The sequence below is a fragment of the Siphateles boraxobius genome, unplaced genomic scaffold, assembly GCF_051911475.1.
Source record: "Siphateles boraxobius isolate OS27281-9 unplaced genomic scaffold, OSU_SipBor_1 24, whole genome shotgun sequence".
NCBI classification, from domain to species: Eukaryota; Metazoa; Chordata; class Actinopteri; order Cypriniformes; family Leuciscidae; genus Siphateles; species Siphateles boraxobius.
In genome coordinates this window covers 7,851,361-7,865,268 of record NW_027508855.1, presented here as the reverse complement: position 1 = coordinate 7,865,268, position 13,908 = coordinate 7,851,361, and the positions used below count along the sequence as shown (strand labels likewise).

The window sequence follows — 13,908 nt, the reverse complement described above, 5'->3', positions numbered from 1 at the left end:
TTGTGTACATCTTTTTTTTTCAGACACAGACTGGTTGTGTGTTTAAACATTCATGTTTGTTCTTGGCCACGAATGTGTGTGAAAGAATTGCTATGTGTATGCAACTAATGCACATTGGTGTATGTTCATGTGTAAATGTGCGTTTGTACATAATTTGCGTCACAGTTTCTCCTGGTGGGTGTGTGCCTCGGATCTGATCTGAATGGTTAAGGACCGGCAGCACAAGCATCTTTTGTGTTGAGATGTTTGTAGTGGGGTGAGTAACAGCGTGACACGAGTGATTAGCAATGCAAAGCTCCGGTACTGCGCCATAATCGGCACTAGGGAAACATCAACCCTTTCCTGTGCGACTTCAACCTCTTCTTCTGCTCAGGGACCACACCAACCGCAGGTAAACATCAGCCAAATATCAACCCTATCAAACTACACAGTACTAAACCTACCAATTAAACCTTTGACATAATCAACTACCAACCATGTTCACTCTAGAAACTCAATAATCAACCAACTACCAAACCCAAACCAGTGAATTCAGCTGTGTGGAACTCCTCTCTATATTTATTTTAGAAAGTTTACAGCCACTCCCTGTTCATGGTATATAATACATAATAATATCAGACAATGTATTGTTTCATAACACCACTCTTGGAAACTATAAATCTGTAGGCTATTTGAAGCCAAGATGTTACACAGCATCTTGAGACTCTTTAGTGGATTTCTGATGTAGGCTACTTGTAGGATTCTGTATCTTTGTGATGACATCCATTATTGTATTTCACTAAAAAAATAATAAAACCACAATCAACACTTTCCTAGCAGAGAAAAAACGTAGGAATAAAAAAAACTCTGTAAATGCATTGATTGAGATATGTAAGACATTTATAATATATTTTTAATTATTTTTAGACAACACTTTATATTCAAGCATTTGTATATGAATAATAATAATAATTATTATTATTATATAGGAAATTATATTCCATTATATTAAATATTAAAATATAATAATAGTAATATTTATTAATAATGTAAAAGCATGAATTAAAACATGTCCTGCTCTATGACATCATAATTTTTATTAATTTTCACAGGGATGCATATTATTGATTCAGGGTGTTTGCAAACCAAACTATTGGCATATTTCTAATTCCTAAACTTACCTATAAACTCACACGTAAAATTTGAGTTCATATTGACTGTGCTTAAATTTGTTTTTAAAAAATGTTACATGGTCCTGTGAGGTCACACTGTAAATAATCTCAAATCATTAAACTGTGTTCCTTTTTTTTTTTTTTTGCATGGGCTTTTTTGAGTATTAATTACACCCAAACTTTTTTATTTTGTCAATTCAAATAGCCTACATTGGACGAATGAATTGGATATAGAAAATTAAGTTTACTAAAATCAAAAAGATTGTGCATATAATAGTGCATATAATATTAATATATAATATAAAACTTAAAATATTACATAAATCTATGAGGCAGAAAGCAAAAGTACAAGATGGAAGATACCCGGTGACCCATATCACACAAACACACACATCAAAGCACACACTCTTGTTCTGTGACTGAACCCACGCTTTCATTGTGTGATGGGAGAATGACATTGGCTCTGAGTTCGCCAGTCACATGGGTGTCCCTTTCTTCATAAATGGTGGCTGCAAGCCGGAGACACTCCATCTGACAGAAGTACACACATACAGACACAGGCATACACACACACACCGGAGACACGGCGGGTCTCAGAACCCCTCTGAACGGGCTTTGCCCATGCCACTAACACCACCTGCGGAGTCTGGTAATGCTGAATACTGCATAAATCTCTTTCTCTCATTTACTTTCTCTGTTTGTCAGAACATGGGTGGTCTGCTGCTGTTATCTTCTGTTGATGTATTTGTATTTTTCTCTTTGCATTTGCTTTACTTTTGACATGTAAATGAGTTTGATTCAATGAGGTTATTTTAGGTTGTAGGCTAGTCATGAAAAAACACTTTCTGCAAGTACCAGCCTATACAGAACAAGTTCATAGCTCTGGTCTCAGATTGGTCAGAATTACATTTTTACTATTGTGTTTCAAAGATATATTTGTAGATTTGAGTCAGACATAGTCATTACATGTCACATATTATGATTATTGTGTGGTAATAAAAAGGCTGACATCAAGACTGTGATGTGATAATGTCCTATGGGTTTTCTATTTTAAATATTTTATGATGTTGGATTTTCATGTAGCAGCCAATAGTGTCACATGATCCTTTAAAAATCCGTCTAATATGCTGATCTTGTGCTTAAGTAACATTTATTATCAATGTTAAAAACAGTTGTGCTGCTTAATATTTTTGTGTAAACCATGATGCATTTTTTTCAGCTGAGTATAAACTGCCACTTTTGATCTATTTATTGTTTCCTTGCTAAATAAAAATATTTATTTCTTAAAAAAACAGAGAGAGAGAGAGAGAGAGAGAGAGAGAGAGAGAGAGAGAGAGAGAGAGAGAGAGAGAGAGAGAGAGAGAGAGAGAGAGAGAGAGAGAGAGAGAGAGTTTGCTAAGAGTGGAGTTTTTCTCTGTTTTGCAGATCTGGAACCAAAAATGAACTGGGCGTCTTTTTATGCCGTGATCAGCGGCGTGAACCGGCATTCCACAGGCATTGGGCGGATTTGGCTGTCTGTTCTCTTCATTTTCCGTATCATGGTTCTGGTGGTGGCGGCGGAGAGCGTGTGGGGCGATGAGAAAGCGCATTTTATCTGCAACACACAGCAGCCTGGCTGCAACAGCGTGTGCTACGACCACTTCTTTCCCATCTCTCACATCCGACTGTGGGCGCTGCAGCTCATCATGGTCTCTACCCCCGCCCTGCTGGTTGCCATGCACATTGCACATCGTCGGCATATCGACAAAAAGTTGTATCGCCAAGCTGGCCGCACCAGTCCGAAGGATTTAGAGCAGATAAAGACTCAAAAGATGAAGATTACCGGTGGCCTTTGGTGGACATACATGATTAGCCTGCTGTTCCGTGTGTTATTCGAATCTGCGTTTATGTATCTCTTCTACATGATTTACCCAGGCTACAAGATGTTCCGGCTGGTAAAGTGTGATTCGTACCCGTGCCCAAACATAGTCGATTGCTTTGTGTCCCGGCCAACAGAGAAAACGGTGTTCACTATATTTATGCTTGCGGTGTCCGGCATCTGCATCCTGCTCAACATCGCAGAAATCATATTTCTTGTTGCTAGGGCAACAAGTCGTCATCTCAATAACTCCAAGGACTCTGCAGTGGGAGCCTGGATCTCCCAGAAATTGTTTTCCTTTTAGAAGTGCTCGTCTAGTCACCCTGAAAGCTAAATATTTCACTCAAACACTTAATGTTAATGAGGCCTAATAATATCCTCACCTCATTGATAATGTTTTTTTATTTTACTTTATAACTCAGTGGCCCAGTTTCACAGACAGGGTTTTGATTTGGCCTTAGTTCAATTAGGGAATTTATGTAGCTTTTATAAACGTGCCTTGGCACAACAATGGCACTGACATTTTTTAAGATATGTCAGTAGTAGCTTTCAGTTAAAACAGCTCCAACATCTTAGTCTGGGACTAGGCTTAAGCCTTGTTTGTGAAACTGTGTAAATATTGTTTAAATAAATTTACACTGCTGTATAAAAATGTTATATTGTAGCTAAAAAATATTACAATTAAAGAAAATCTTAATCTTGATTTATTTGTGATAAAATCTCTGCCTGATTTCACACATTGAGATTTATTGCAAACGTCAAAAGTGTTTGCAACAAAAAAAGTTCTAAATGTTTCAATACATTCATCAGTTGTAGCTACTTCATTATCCTGTAGATCAGTGGGTTTTACCAATAAGTCTTAAACTGATTTAAATGTAGTTATATTCCCATAATCGTAATTGTTTATGATAAAATAAACACACGAAAACACACCTTATTTTATTTTAGCTTTTTATTATTGTTACAACAGAAGTAGAGGTAGCCTACAATCAGGATTGAATATTGTCTTGGACAATGGTGATCTTGGAGTCAAAAAGGATGAGAACCACTGCAGTAGAAAGCTAATTTATTATAAAACAAAATTTTCTGCTATTTATTTTCCACTTACATAAATGTGTGCTTCACTATGTAGGTCTATCACTGCTATATCATTTGCCAACAAACATCTACAGAGAGTTTATAGCAATTCAGATTCATTATGATTTCTGGATTTTGTGTCAAAAAATGTTTAAAGGGTAACTAAACACTAAAACAACTTTTTTTAGTTTATTATCTGTAAGAATGGAGCTTCATAAATGCTGTTCATTGATTCGAGTACATTTTTTGACATCTGGGTATAAAGTGTTTTAATTTTCAAATATATGGTGTAAAAACGTCTGAGTGCTGCCCTCTTCAGGTTAAACGGAAAGCTCCTGCAGTAGGGGTACTCTCTGACGTAGAATACTCTCTGACGTCACTCGGTCACGCCCTTGGTGCGAGCTCACCACGCCCTTGGCAGCCCCTGGTATAAAAGCATCTGGTTCCGTCAAAACTACTGTAGCGAGTCAGGAGTTGGAATTACAAGTATTGAATACTGTATATATTAGTATCTAGTTAGCATAGCATTTATATAATTATTTAGATTATTTCGTGTAGCCTAGGTAGTTAATCTCGCCTATCGCTCCAGTGTGCAACCTGCATTTTACGTTGGATTGCTTCTTCAACGCAATGGAGGTGGAAATGGGCTTCTCCACACAGCTCGCGCTGCCAAACGCTGCTCTTCATACCTGCATGAACTCCACCACCCAGGACAGGTGTGGTGCCGAATTCTGACCCCCGCCAAATTATTACCCCCCCTAGTATGGTAGGTTTAAGATTAGTTGTGGGAGAGGCGGGGTTAGGATTAGGGGTGGGGTTAGGATTAGGCAATCAGATACTGATTTCAACGAGGGGGGTAATAATTTGGCAGGGAGTCAAAATTCGGCACAACACCGGACTGGGACACAATTTCAGGCCGGGAAATCCTACACCCATCCAGGCCATGCTATGCACCCAAATAAAATTTAGAAACACGGACAACCCTGCCGCCCCCCGTTATTTCACAGTATGACCATAACATGAAAACATAAACAACCGACCTAGAAGTAAAGCAGTTCTAATGTCAAATGGGTCTGTGCACATAACGTTATACAAGCATTTACTCTTGAAGTCCAAAGCTGTTTCTACTTTCTACCTCTCTACTTCACACTCATAAATGTATATAAACTGCAGAATAGAGGTTAAACAAAAAAGTTAGCTTAGAAGGTCAGGAGGTTGCATAAGACTTTTTAATAAAATACATTTATTAAATAAATTTTATAAAATGTATTAATAAAATTATTAATACAAATATTTTTATAACCTTATTAAATGTATGCATCTTCTTTCATGTCAAATTATTACATTTGATCAATAAATTCATAATAATAAGACACTATAGGGCTGTTACCCATCAAATTAAATAATTTGCACTGCAAAATTACAACTGCAATAAATAAAGTTATCATGAGATGTTATAAATGTTTGAGTATACAAATAAAAAAATGCAATACCTAAACATCAAACTAAACCCCCAATAGGTGGCGACAAGTGACCGTCTTAATTATTGAGTTATTGAGTCATTCATACAAAAGATTCGTTCAAAACGCTGAATCATTCAATCAATTAGAATTTTTACCTCAGATTTCTTCTGTGAGTGTTCTGTGTGCTGTTTCACTCATTTGTTTTGATTTCTCCACGAATGTATGACGATAGTAATAGGGGCGCTATCGCTTTCATTTGCTAGCAGTTCAATTCTAAGTTAACGAAGAAAAAAGTAACGTTACAGTAGGCTATTTACAGATGAAACTGACCTGCACTTGAAGCCCTGAACAGGTCAGTAATTTTGCAACATTTTGCTGCTTCTTCTTGGAGTGCTTTCTTTTTCTTTTTCCTTTCCCTCTCTGCTCCACATGGCGGTTTTCTCTCGATCATCGTGTGCTGCTCGCATTTTTTGTTTAACCGTTTGCCTGAGGCATAAAGTCGAATCGTAGCCTTGCCAGTCAAGACCATAGACTGTAAAAAAGACTAACAGATTTGTGAATTTATTTTTTATTATTTTTATTAATCTTAATAATAATTTTATTGAATGACGAATTCGAAAATGATCACTGGTAAAGGTAATAATATAATAAATCTCCCGGGGCTCCCGATGTCCAGTCCGGGCCTGCCACCTCCGCAGCGGCGTCATGAATTTATGTTCCTTCTTATTAGGCTAAAGTTAATCCTCTGGTGTCGACAAACGCGCCGGCGCGATTTGCTGATTATTTTTTTCACATAGCAGCAAAATATATTGAACGTAATAGTAATAATAATCCTGATTATTATTATTAATCCTGGAAAAAATTACCTCAAAATGACTCAATATAAGAATAATCGGATGCCGATCGCGATGCGGGAGTCAAGACCGCAGTTTGAGCTGGTGTCCACAGACAATTCACGCTCCTCCACTTCAGGTGAAGGTGGGGGAGAAAAGTTCTCGACTTCAAATGACCGCTCTGTTGCACAGCTACTTGCGTCACTCCATTTTAGCTATTTTGACAGCGTGATTTTTTTTCCCAAACCACTTCAGTGGAAATCCCGCCCTGCAGCCGATTTAAAAGTTTTCATTGGTCATGTCAATCACTGTACTGATTGCCTACACCAAACACTGATCCCTAAACCTACCCGTCACTGTAACCTAAACCAATGAAATCGGCTGCAGGGCGGGATTTCCGCTGAAGTGGTTTGGGAAAAAAAATCACGCATTTTGACAGCAGCTATCACTGCGGGTCTCAGGTGCACCCCCCCCCCCCCCAACCCCCCCGCCCGCTCAGCCCCGCCCTCGGTTCGTCGCCTCTATCTCCGCTGGGCTCTGCCCACTTTTCCAGCATTTTTCAAATATTGCCAGTGGGTTAAGTCAGGCTTTGACCAGGGGTTTAGTTACCCTTTAATAGTCTCTTAATTGCACAAGAAGCCTACTCATAACTTTGAGATTTATTTTTGTTTTACTTGTTCTCTAGGGGGCGCTACAGTTCCAAAAGACCAACTCTCGATGCTTTATCTGCAATATCAAGGTCAGCCTCTCGGAACATAATGATGATAAACATTTTTTTTTTATGAATTAATTTCTACATTATAAATGGGCAGGACATTTGTTTTAATGATCTGTTGTTAAAATGCTTATTATTAATTTGTACTGACCTACATTTGCTACGGAGGTTAGCAAATATTAAAATATTTCATAAACCTTTTTATGAAACTGTTTTGAGCCCTGGGTCTTCTGTCACCAACCAATCCAGATTTTACCTGCGCTTATAGGGAATGTAAAATATTCCCTGTCATCTGTCATACCACATATCCTACATTCAAAATAGCTACAATCTGAGACACAGCCTTGTTTTTTGTCTACCTCTTGCTCTATAACTTCTATTTGTTCTCTGTTTGGTGCTAAACACACTTTAAAAAGGTAGAAATAAAATTAGAAAGATAAAAATAATTATAATATGTTTTAGTTACTTTCCTTCAAATGCATCCGTTCAAATGTGAGCTCAGCCATTGGGCCTGACAGCTGTCACTCAGCAGAAAGGCTCTGAAAAACAAGGCAGGTGGTACACTCTTCAAAATTCTCCCTAGGGATTGTGTTCCCTGCCAAAATTAACCCTAACACACACACACACACACACACACACACACACACACACACACACACACACACACACACACACACACACACGCACACACGCACGTACATGCACCCATATATACAGTGTATTTGTATGGGTCAGTCTTCTCTTACAGTTTGAGCCAGTGCTGGAATACAGAAGAAAGTGTGTGTATGACAGAAGACGTGCAGCACTGCATTTGTGTGTGAGGGGATTATTCTAACTCTGGCCTTTTAAGAAAGGTAAGTTTAACACAATAAAACTAAAAAAATCTTTCACACACTCTACCTTACACACACACACACACACACACACACACACACACACACACACACACACACACACACACACACACACACACACACACACACATAGAGACTGACAGCACAGGAACATAATCTGTCAGAATGAAAAAAACAATTTATTATCCTTTCAGGTTCAGATTGTATTCACAGTTTTTTATTCCTTTCATTCAACATTATGAATCAATCTTTATGTAGAGATAATGGCTTAGTGGCACAAATGAGAAGCAAAAGGGGTCCTATATTTAGTATTATGACTAATGTGATTAATTCATATATGACTGTGTGTGTATATTCGTCAATGACTAATCACAGTATTTCTGAGTGATTATCTGAGGAAGGATGTGTATATTGGTTTTCGAAAAACTTTGTGTTTAGGGTGTATTTGAGAACCTGTTCTTCAGAGAATTTGTGTGTGTGTGTCTGTGTGTGTGTGTCTCGATTGCTGAGCTAAATAAACTTAGTAGTTAGATTCATATAAAATGGGAAAAGTCCATATTTTAGCATTTTATTATTAAAAGGTCCAAATGCAGCTTTTATTGGGCAATCCAGAATCATAATCCATGGAGCAAGCAATTGTCAAAACATCATGCAGACAAACAACACCAGGGTAGAAAACACAGGCAAACAGGGAAATCCAGGACAACAGTCAGAATATCAAAACTAAGACATGGGCAACCTGGATACAAGGGCTCAGAATGGCAGTACTACATTGAACATACAAGACTTTCACACTAAATGAGTAAAAACACCAGGCCTATATGGCCAGAGTTGCCCCGTTTACACGAAGGGAAGACGCAGATATTTCCATGTGGTTTGGCCTCTCATTTACACGAAAACCCTGTTTTTAATCACAGAAAAAGATTATTTCTAAAAACTCCTGCCAAAGTGGAGATTTCTGATAACGCCGGTTATCTGTTGCCGTGTCAATTGAGAGAAACGGGGTTTTAGGTTCTCAAACATTTATGCGCCAGAAAATGCTTAACGTCATGTGAGCGCCCAGTTTGGCATAGTTATGATGGCGCTCGAAGACGTAAACGACAACTTTTTTTAAAACGATGTGTGTGCACAATGTTATTGTTGAAAACGGAGGGGGGGATTATTTTCGTTTCTCTAAATACCCGGCTATGTGTAAATGTGGCCTAAGCTGCAAACAGGGGCTCAGAATTGCAGTGTAACATCGAACATACAAAACTTTCCAGTTTGCACTGAATGAGTGAAAACACCAGGCTTATATGGGCAGAGTTTAACCAGATAATGAGACACAGGTGGTAGTGATCAAACAAAAATGAGTACAGGCAATGGGTTATGGGAGTTGAAGTTTGTGTGGGAAAGCAAGGGAGTCAGGAGGAGTGCCCTCTGTGGGGATCATGGGCATGGTGGAGAGATGTGACAAATACTGTATATGACTGAATGTAACCAATCACCATTTAATTCTGCTTTTTAAAAACTGGCCAAAAAAGCATGCAATTAATCACTTATTATTTTTGTTCTATTGACAGATAAGAAATAAAAATATGTAAATGTCAACTTATTACAAATTAGATATTTTCCAGAAAATATTTGACACATTTTTATAATGTCTTCATTTTTTACAGTATGTGCACGAAAATATATAACTACCTTTAGAATTTAGGAAGGGGGGCATCCTATTTGGAGGTCCATAGCTTTAAAAAGTTTGAAAACCCCTGAGTTAAGATAATTTAATGTTTAGTTAAACGGAATCTATGCACAGACAGTAGGATGAAGTGTGTTAGAAGATCCATGTGTGTGTGTGTGTGTGTGTGTGTGTGTGTGTGTGTGTGTGTGTGTGTGTGTGTGTGTGTGTGTGTGTGTGTGTGTGTGTGTGTGTGTGTGTGTGTGTGTGTGTGTGTGTGTGTATGTGTGTGTGTGTGTGTGTGTAGGGGTCGAGCATGTCCACCTGTTTCAGGTCATACTCAAGCATGAAGACATGCCAGTCAAACCTCAGGGCATATGACAATATATATGACAAAGAACCCTCTCTACTAAAGTATATGTGTGTGTGTACATACTTAACCAGATAACTTGTTATATACGCATGTGTGTGTAACAAATTAATCATATATTAATATAGGGACAAATTTGTAAAATTTTGTGTGAGCCAAATCAGCTAAAAACCTCCTCTTGGGGAATCATTTGTAAAAACAGTATAAAGTAAATAATGTTTTTTTTTTTTTGTAAAATGTTAGGGTTAGCTTATAGTATTTTTAACAAGATGTGAAAACAATACAAGTCTATGGGATGTCCCTATTTAAATAAGTGTGTGTGTGTGTGTGTGTGTGTGTGTGTGTGTGTGTGTGTGTGTGTGTGTGTGTGTGTGTTTGTGTGTGTGTGTGTGTGTGTGTGTGTGTGTGTGTGTGTGTGTGTGTGTGTGTGTGTGTGTGTGTGTGTGTGTGTGTGTGTGTGTGTGTGTGTGTGTGTGTGTGTGTGTGTGAAAGGGATAGTTCACCAAAACATGAAGATTTTGCCATCATTTACTCACCCTCAAGTTGTTCCAAATCTATGAGATTTTTCTTCTGTTAAACAACTCTCTGGTTACTAACCTTTTTCAAAATATCCTACAGGTTAGGAAGAACTTGAGGGTGAGTAAATGATGACAGAGTTTTCATTTTTGGGTGAACTATTCCTTTAATACATGATGGATCTGTATTGGCCTGAAATTCAAAACGCTAAGATATGTTAGAGTATTTTTGAAGGGATGTATCGGTACTAAGTATTGACAGAATTATTCATTAGAATTATCATTCAAACAAAATACAATAGAATTTTGATACCTATCTTTTACTGATTATTGGCCATAAAAACTGATTATTGGCTCATTTAGAATCTTAATTGCTATTGATACATCCCAATATATTTGTATGTTTTTGCAGGTGGGCACGCAACAGTAATGGGAGATTGGAACAGTCTTGGAAAGCTTTTGGAAAGCGCCCAGGAACACTCCACGGTGGTGGGTAAAGTCTGGCTCACCGTACTTTTCATCTTCCGTATATTGGTGCTCGGTGCTGCCGCAGAGAAGGTTTGGGGTGATGAGCAGTCCGGTTTCACCTGTGACACCAAACAACCTGGTTGTCAGAATGTATGTTATGATATAACCTTCCCGATCTCTCACATACGATTCTGGGTGCTTCAGATCATCTTCGTCTCCACTCCGACACTGATCTACCTGGGCCACATCCTCCACCTGGTGCGCATGGAGCAGAAACATAAACACAGTGGGGACAGCGGGGCAGATAAACAGGAACTTTTAAGCTCCAAAGCTGGAAAAGGTCCTATACGTGATGAACAGGGGAAGATCCGCCTGCAGGGAGTCTTACTACGCACGTATGTCTTCAACATCATCTTCAAAACACTGTTTGAGGTGGGCTTCATTGTGGCACAGTACTTCCTGTATGGATTCGATCTCAAGCCACTGTACACCTGCAACAGGTGGCCCTGCCCTAACACCGTCAACTGCTACATCTCACGACCTACGGAGAAAACCATCTTCATCGTGTTCATGCTGGCCGTGGCCTGTGTCTCTCTGCTGCTTAACCTGGTGGAGATGTATCACCTGGGTTTCACCAAGTGCCGACAGGGCCTCCGTTACCGGCGCGCTCATTCTGTCTGCGACACTGAATCTAAAGCACCCAGTGAGATGGTTCAGTTTGTGCCAAACTACCCGTATTTTCCCCCTCACGCTCCTCCTCCGGCTCCCTTTCCCGCTGAACCGCACTTCAACCTCTCAGAACCCGATGGAACCTTCCCACAGCATGGCAGCCGCTCTGTTTGCAAGCAAAACCGCGAGAACATGGCTGTAGAGCGCAGCGGAAAACCTGACGCAGCGGATGTCAAGACCAGTAAAGCGGCGAATTCTGTCCCCGGATCACCAGCGAGCCAGCAGCGCAGGCCCAGCCATTCAAGTCGCTACAGCAGCAACAAGACCAGGATGGATGACCTCAAAATCTAACCAGAAGGAAACGAGACTCCATCACTGTTTCCAGGCTCTTCCGTTCTGAACACACAGGAGATTCCCTCTCTCGCTCACCGGCACTGAGCATGATGAGATTAATTTACAAAAGTGTCATTTAGAGTGACATCAGAATCAGGGAGTCGGAATGTAAATTGGTGTGATGCTTTACTTGAATTCATTTTGTGGGAACACTGCAATCACTTGATCATTGATTGAACAGATTGATGATTGAATAATGGACTGAGTCATATGGAGCCCATTTCTGCCACATAAGAAAAAATTCATGCTTTTGGTCTCTGGGTTTGGGCCAAATTCCGAGCTCGGAACAGCACGCCAAATAAGCATTACCTTTACTCTATTTAATTATATGTAAGTGTGAACTCGTGAAAGGCCCTTCCACAAGTTTGTTAGCAAAGGGTACATGCCATTGTCACTTCAAAAAGTATTTTTATTGTTTATGGTCATGTGTTATGGAATCCTCATTAATTTTAATGCTATATGGCGGGAGAGTTCGAGTTAACATATAAATAGACAAATTTATATAATAATAAGAATAAGGGGGTTTTGTGCAGCAAATTTCAGTATTTTATGAAACAGGTCGCATCACCTCCAGTTCGGGTCTTTTGCATGTGCTTCATTAATTATAGAGCTGCTTTACTCAATATGCCTTCAAAGGAGCTAAACATGAGCATAACTGATGTCCATCGCATATGCTGCTGGATATCTAAAAGTTATTTTTTTATTCTTCTCACTAACATTCGAATATTAAAATTGAATAAAATGGCAACAATAAAAAAGAACTGGCTTGGTTAGCCGATCGATTGATATGGTTGTCAGTTCATATTTAACACTTTCTCCGACAAGCAATATTACACACATTTTTCATACATTTCATATGAAGTTTAAATAACTTCCATCAGTAAGAAATGTGTTTAAGATATGTTAGGTAAAAGTCTCCAAATAAGAGACTGTAAATTTTAAAGTTGAGAGCAGAGAGCAATTTTTTGTCATAATTATGATTTAACAAAGCATCATTTTATTTATTTATTATGTGGCAGAAATGGTCTTCCATAGGTATAATACTTAAAAATGATTCAGAATTGCTTTACATTTACCAGCAATAAAATACTTAGGAGACTTACGGGTAAAATGTGAATGTCTGAATTTTGTGAGGTTTATTGAGTGGGTATAGAGTGACTACAGAGGAACTGATTTATTTATATTCTTTCATTGGCAACACTAATCACATTTTACACATCAACAGCTTACAAAAATTACATCATCCAGACTTCAGTTCTGTTTTTTGTTGTTGTTTTTTTACCAGGTGTTTACAGTCTTCAATGTGTCTATGGCCTGTTTAAAACTTTTTAGACAGAGAACCAGCACTTTATGAATGTAGTGTCCAGACATTCTCAGCATGTAAACATGATTGATATAAAGCAAAGTTGCTATGTGTGTGTTCACTTCTTAAATAAACACTGAAGACTATTCTTAGAAAGCTGAAATGTGTGCCCAGAGACACTCTGTATGAGCATGAGTGTCCGGTTTGAAACCTGATACAGGTCTAGCAGACGGAAGGGGAGGAGCACCGATTGGCTAAATCTGTCCCATTAGGCAAGAGTAGCTCAAATTCAAGTGGCTTAAATAGTTGCAAAAAGCATTTCAGCAGATCCAAAAAGTTTAAAGTGTCACATGGGCAGTTATGGATCAGTGTCAAGCCGACAGCTAGGCAGCTCACAAGGTTTTGGAGCAGGGCTAGAGAGATGTTGGTCATTCAAAGGCAGCATCATCCTGACTGAAATGTGACTTAAAAAACTTTTGATGAGCTTAAAAAAAATCACTAATGCCCTGCACACAAAGAGTCTCATGTTAGCATGTTTCTAAGCTAATAGCTTGATACTGTCACAATAAATACACATATATT

The 13,908-nt window shown here is 38.7% G+C and overlaps 2 protein-coding genes across 3 annotated transcripts; both read left to right on the top strand.

Annotated features, from left to right (window-relative positions):
- Window positions 1-221: 221 nt before the first annotated feature.
- Window positions 222-3,712, top strand: gjb1a (gap junction protein beta 1a). Of its 2 annotated transcripts, none has more exons than XM_077240548.1 (2): window positions 222-391; window positions 2,577-3,712. In XM_077240548.1, the coding sequence occupies exon 2, from the start codon at window positions 2,591-2,593 to the stop codon at window positions 3,311-3,313; it is 723 nt and encodes a 240-aa protein (XP_077096663.1). In that variant the 5' UTR covers window positions 222-391; window positions 2,577-2,590; the 3' UTR covers window positions 3,314-3,712. The 2 variants fall into 2 exon arrangements, with proteins under 2 accessions (XP_077096663.1, XP_077096662.1); XM_077240547.1 differs by lacking the exon at window positions 222-391 and adding an exon at window positions 1,687-1,800.
- Window positions 3,713-7,694: 3,982 nt separating this feature from the next.
- gja2 (gap junction protein, alpha 2) lies at window positions 7,695-13,489 on the top strand. The gene is made up of 2 exons (XM_077241179.1): window positions 7,695-7,951; window positions 10,906-13,489. The coding sequence occupies exon 2, from the start codon at window positions 10,923-10,925 to the stop codon at window positions 11,979-11,981; it is 1,059 nt and encodes a 352-aa protein (XP_077097294.1). The 5' UTR covers window positions 7,695-7,951; window positions 10,906-10,922; the 3' UTR covers window positions 11,982-13,489.
- The last annotated feature ends 419 nt before the right edge of the window (window positions 13,490-13,908 follow it).

Excerpts from the sequence above, each read along its gene's own strand:
- gjb1a (XM_077240547.1), top strand. The coding sequence starts at position 1,773 with ATGCCACTAACACCACCTGCGGAGTCTG. Across the intron at positions 1,801-2,576 it reads AACACCACCTGCGGAGTCTG|ATCTGGAACCAAAAATGAAC; the intron begins GTAATGCTGAAT and ends TCTGTTTTGCAG.
- gja2 (XM_077241179.1), top strand. The coding sequence starts at position 10,923 with ATGGGAGATTGGAACAGTCTTGGAAAGCTTTTGGAAAGCGCCCAGGAA.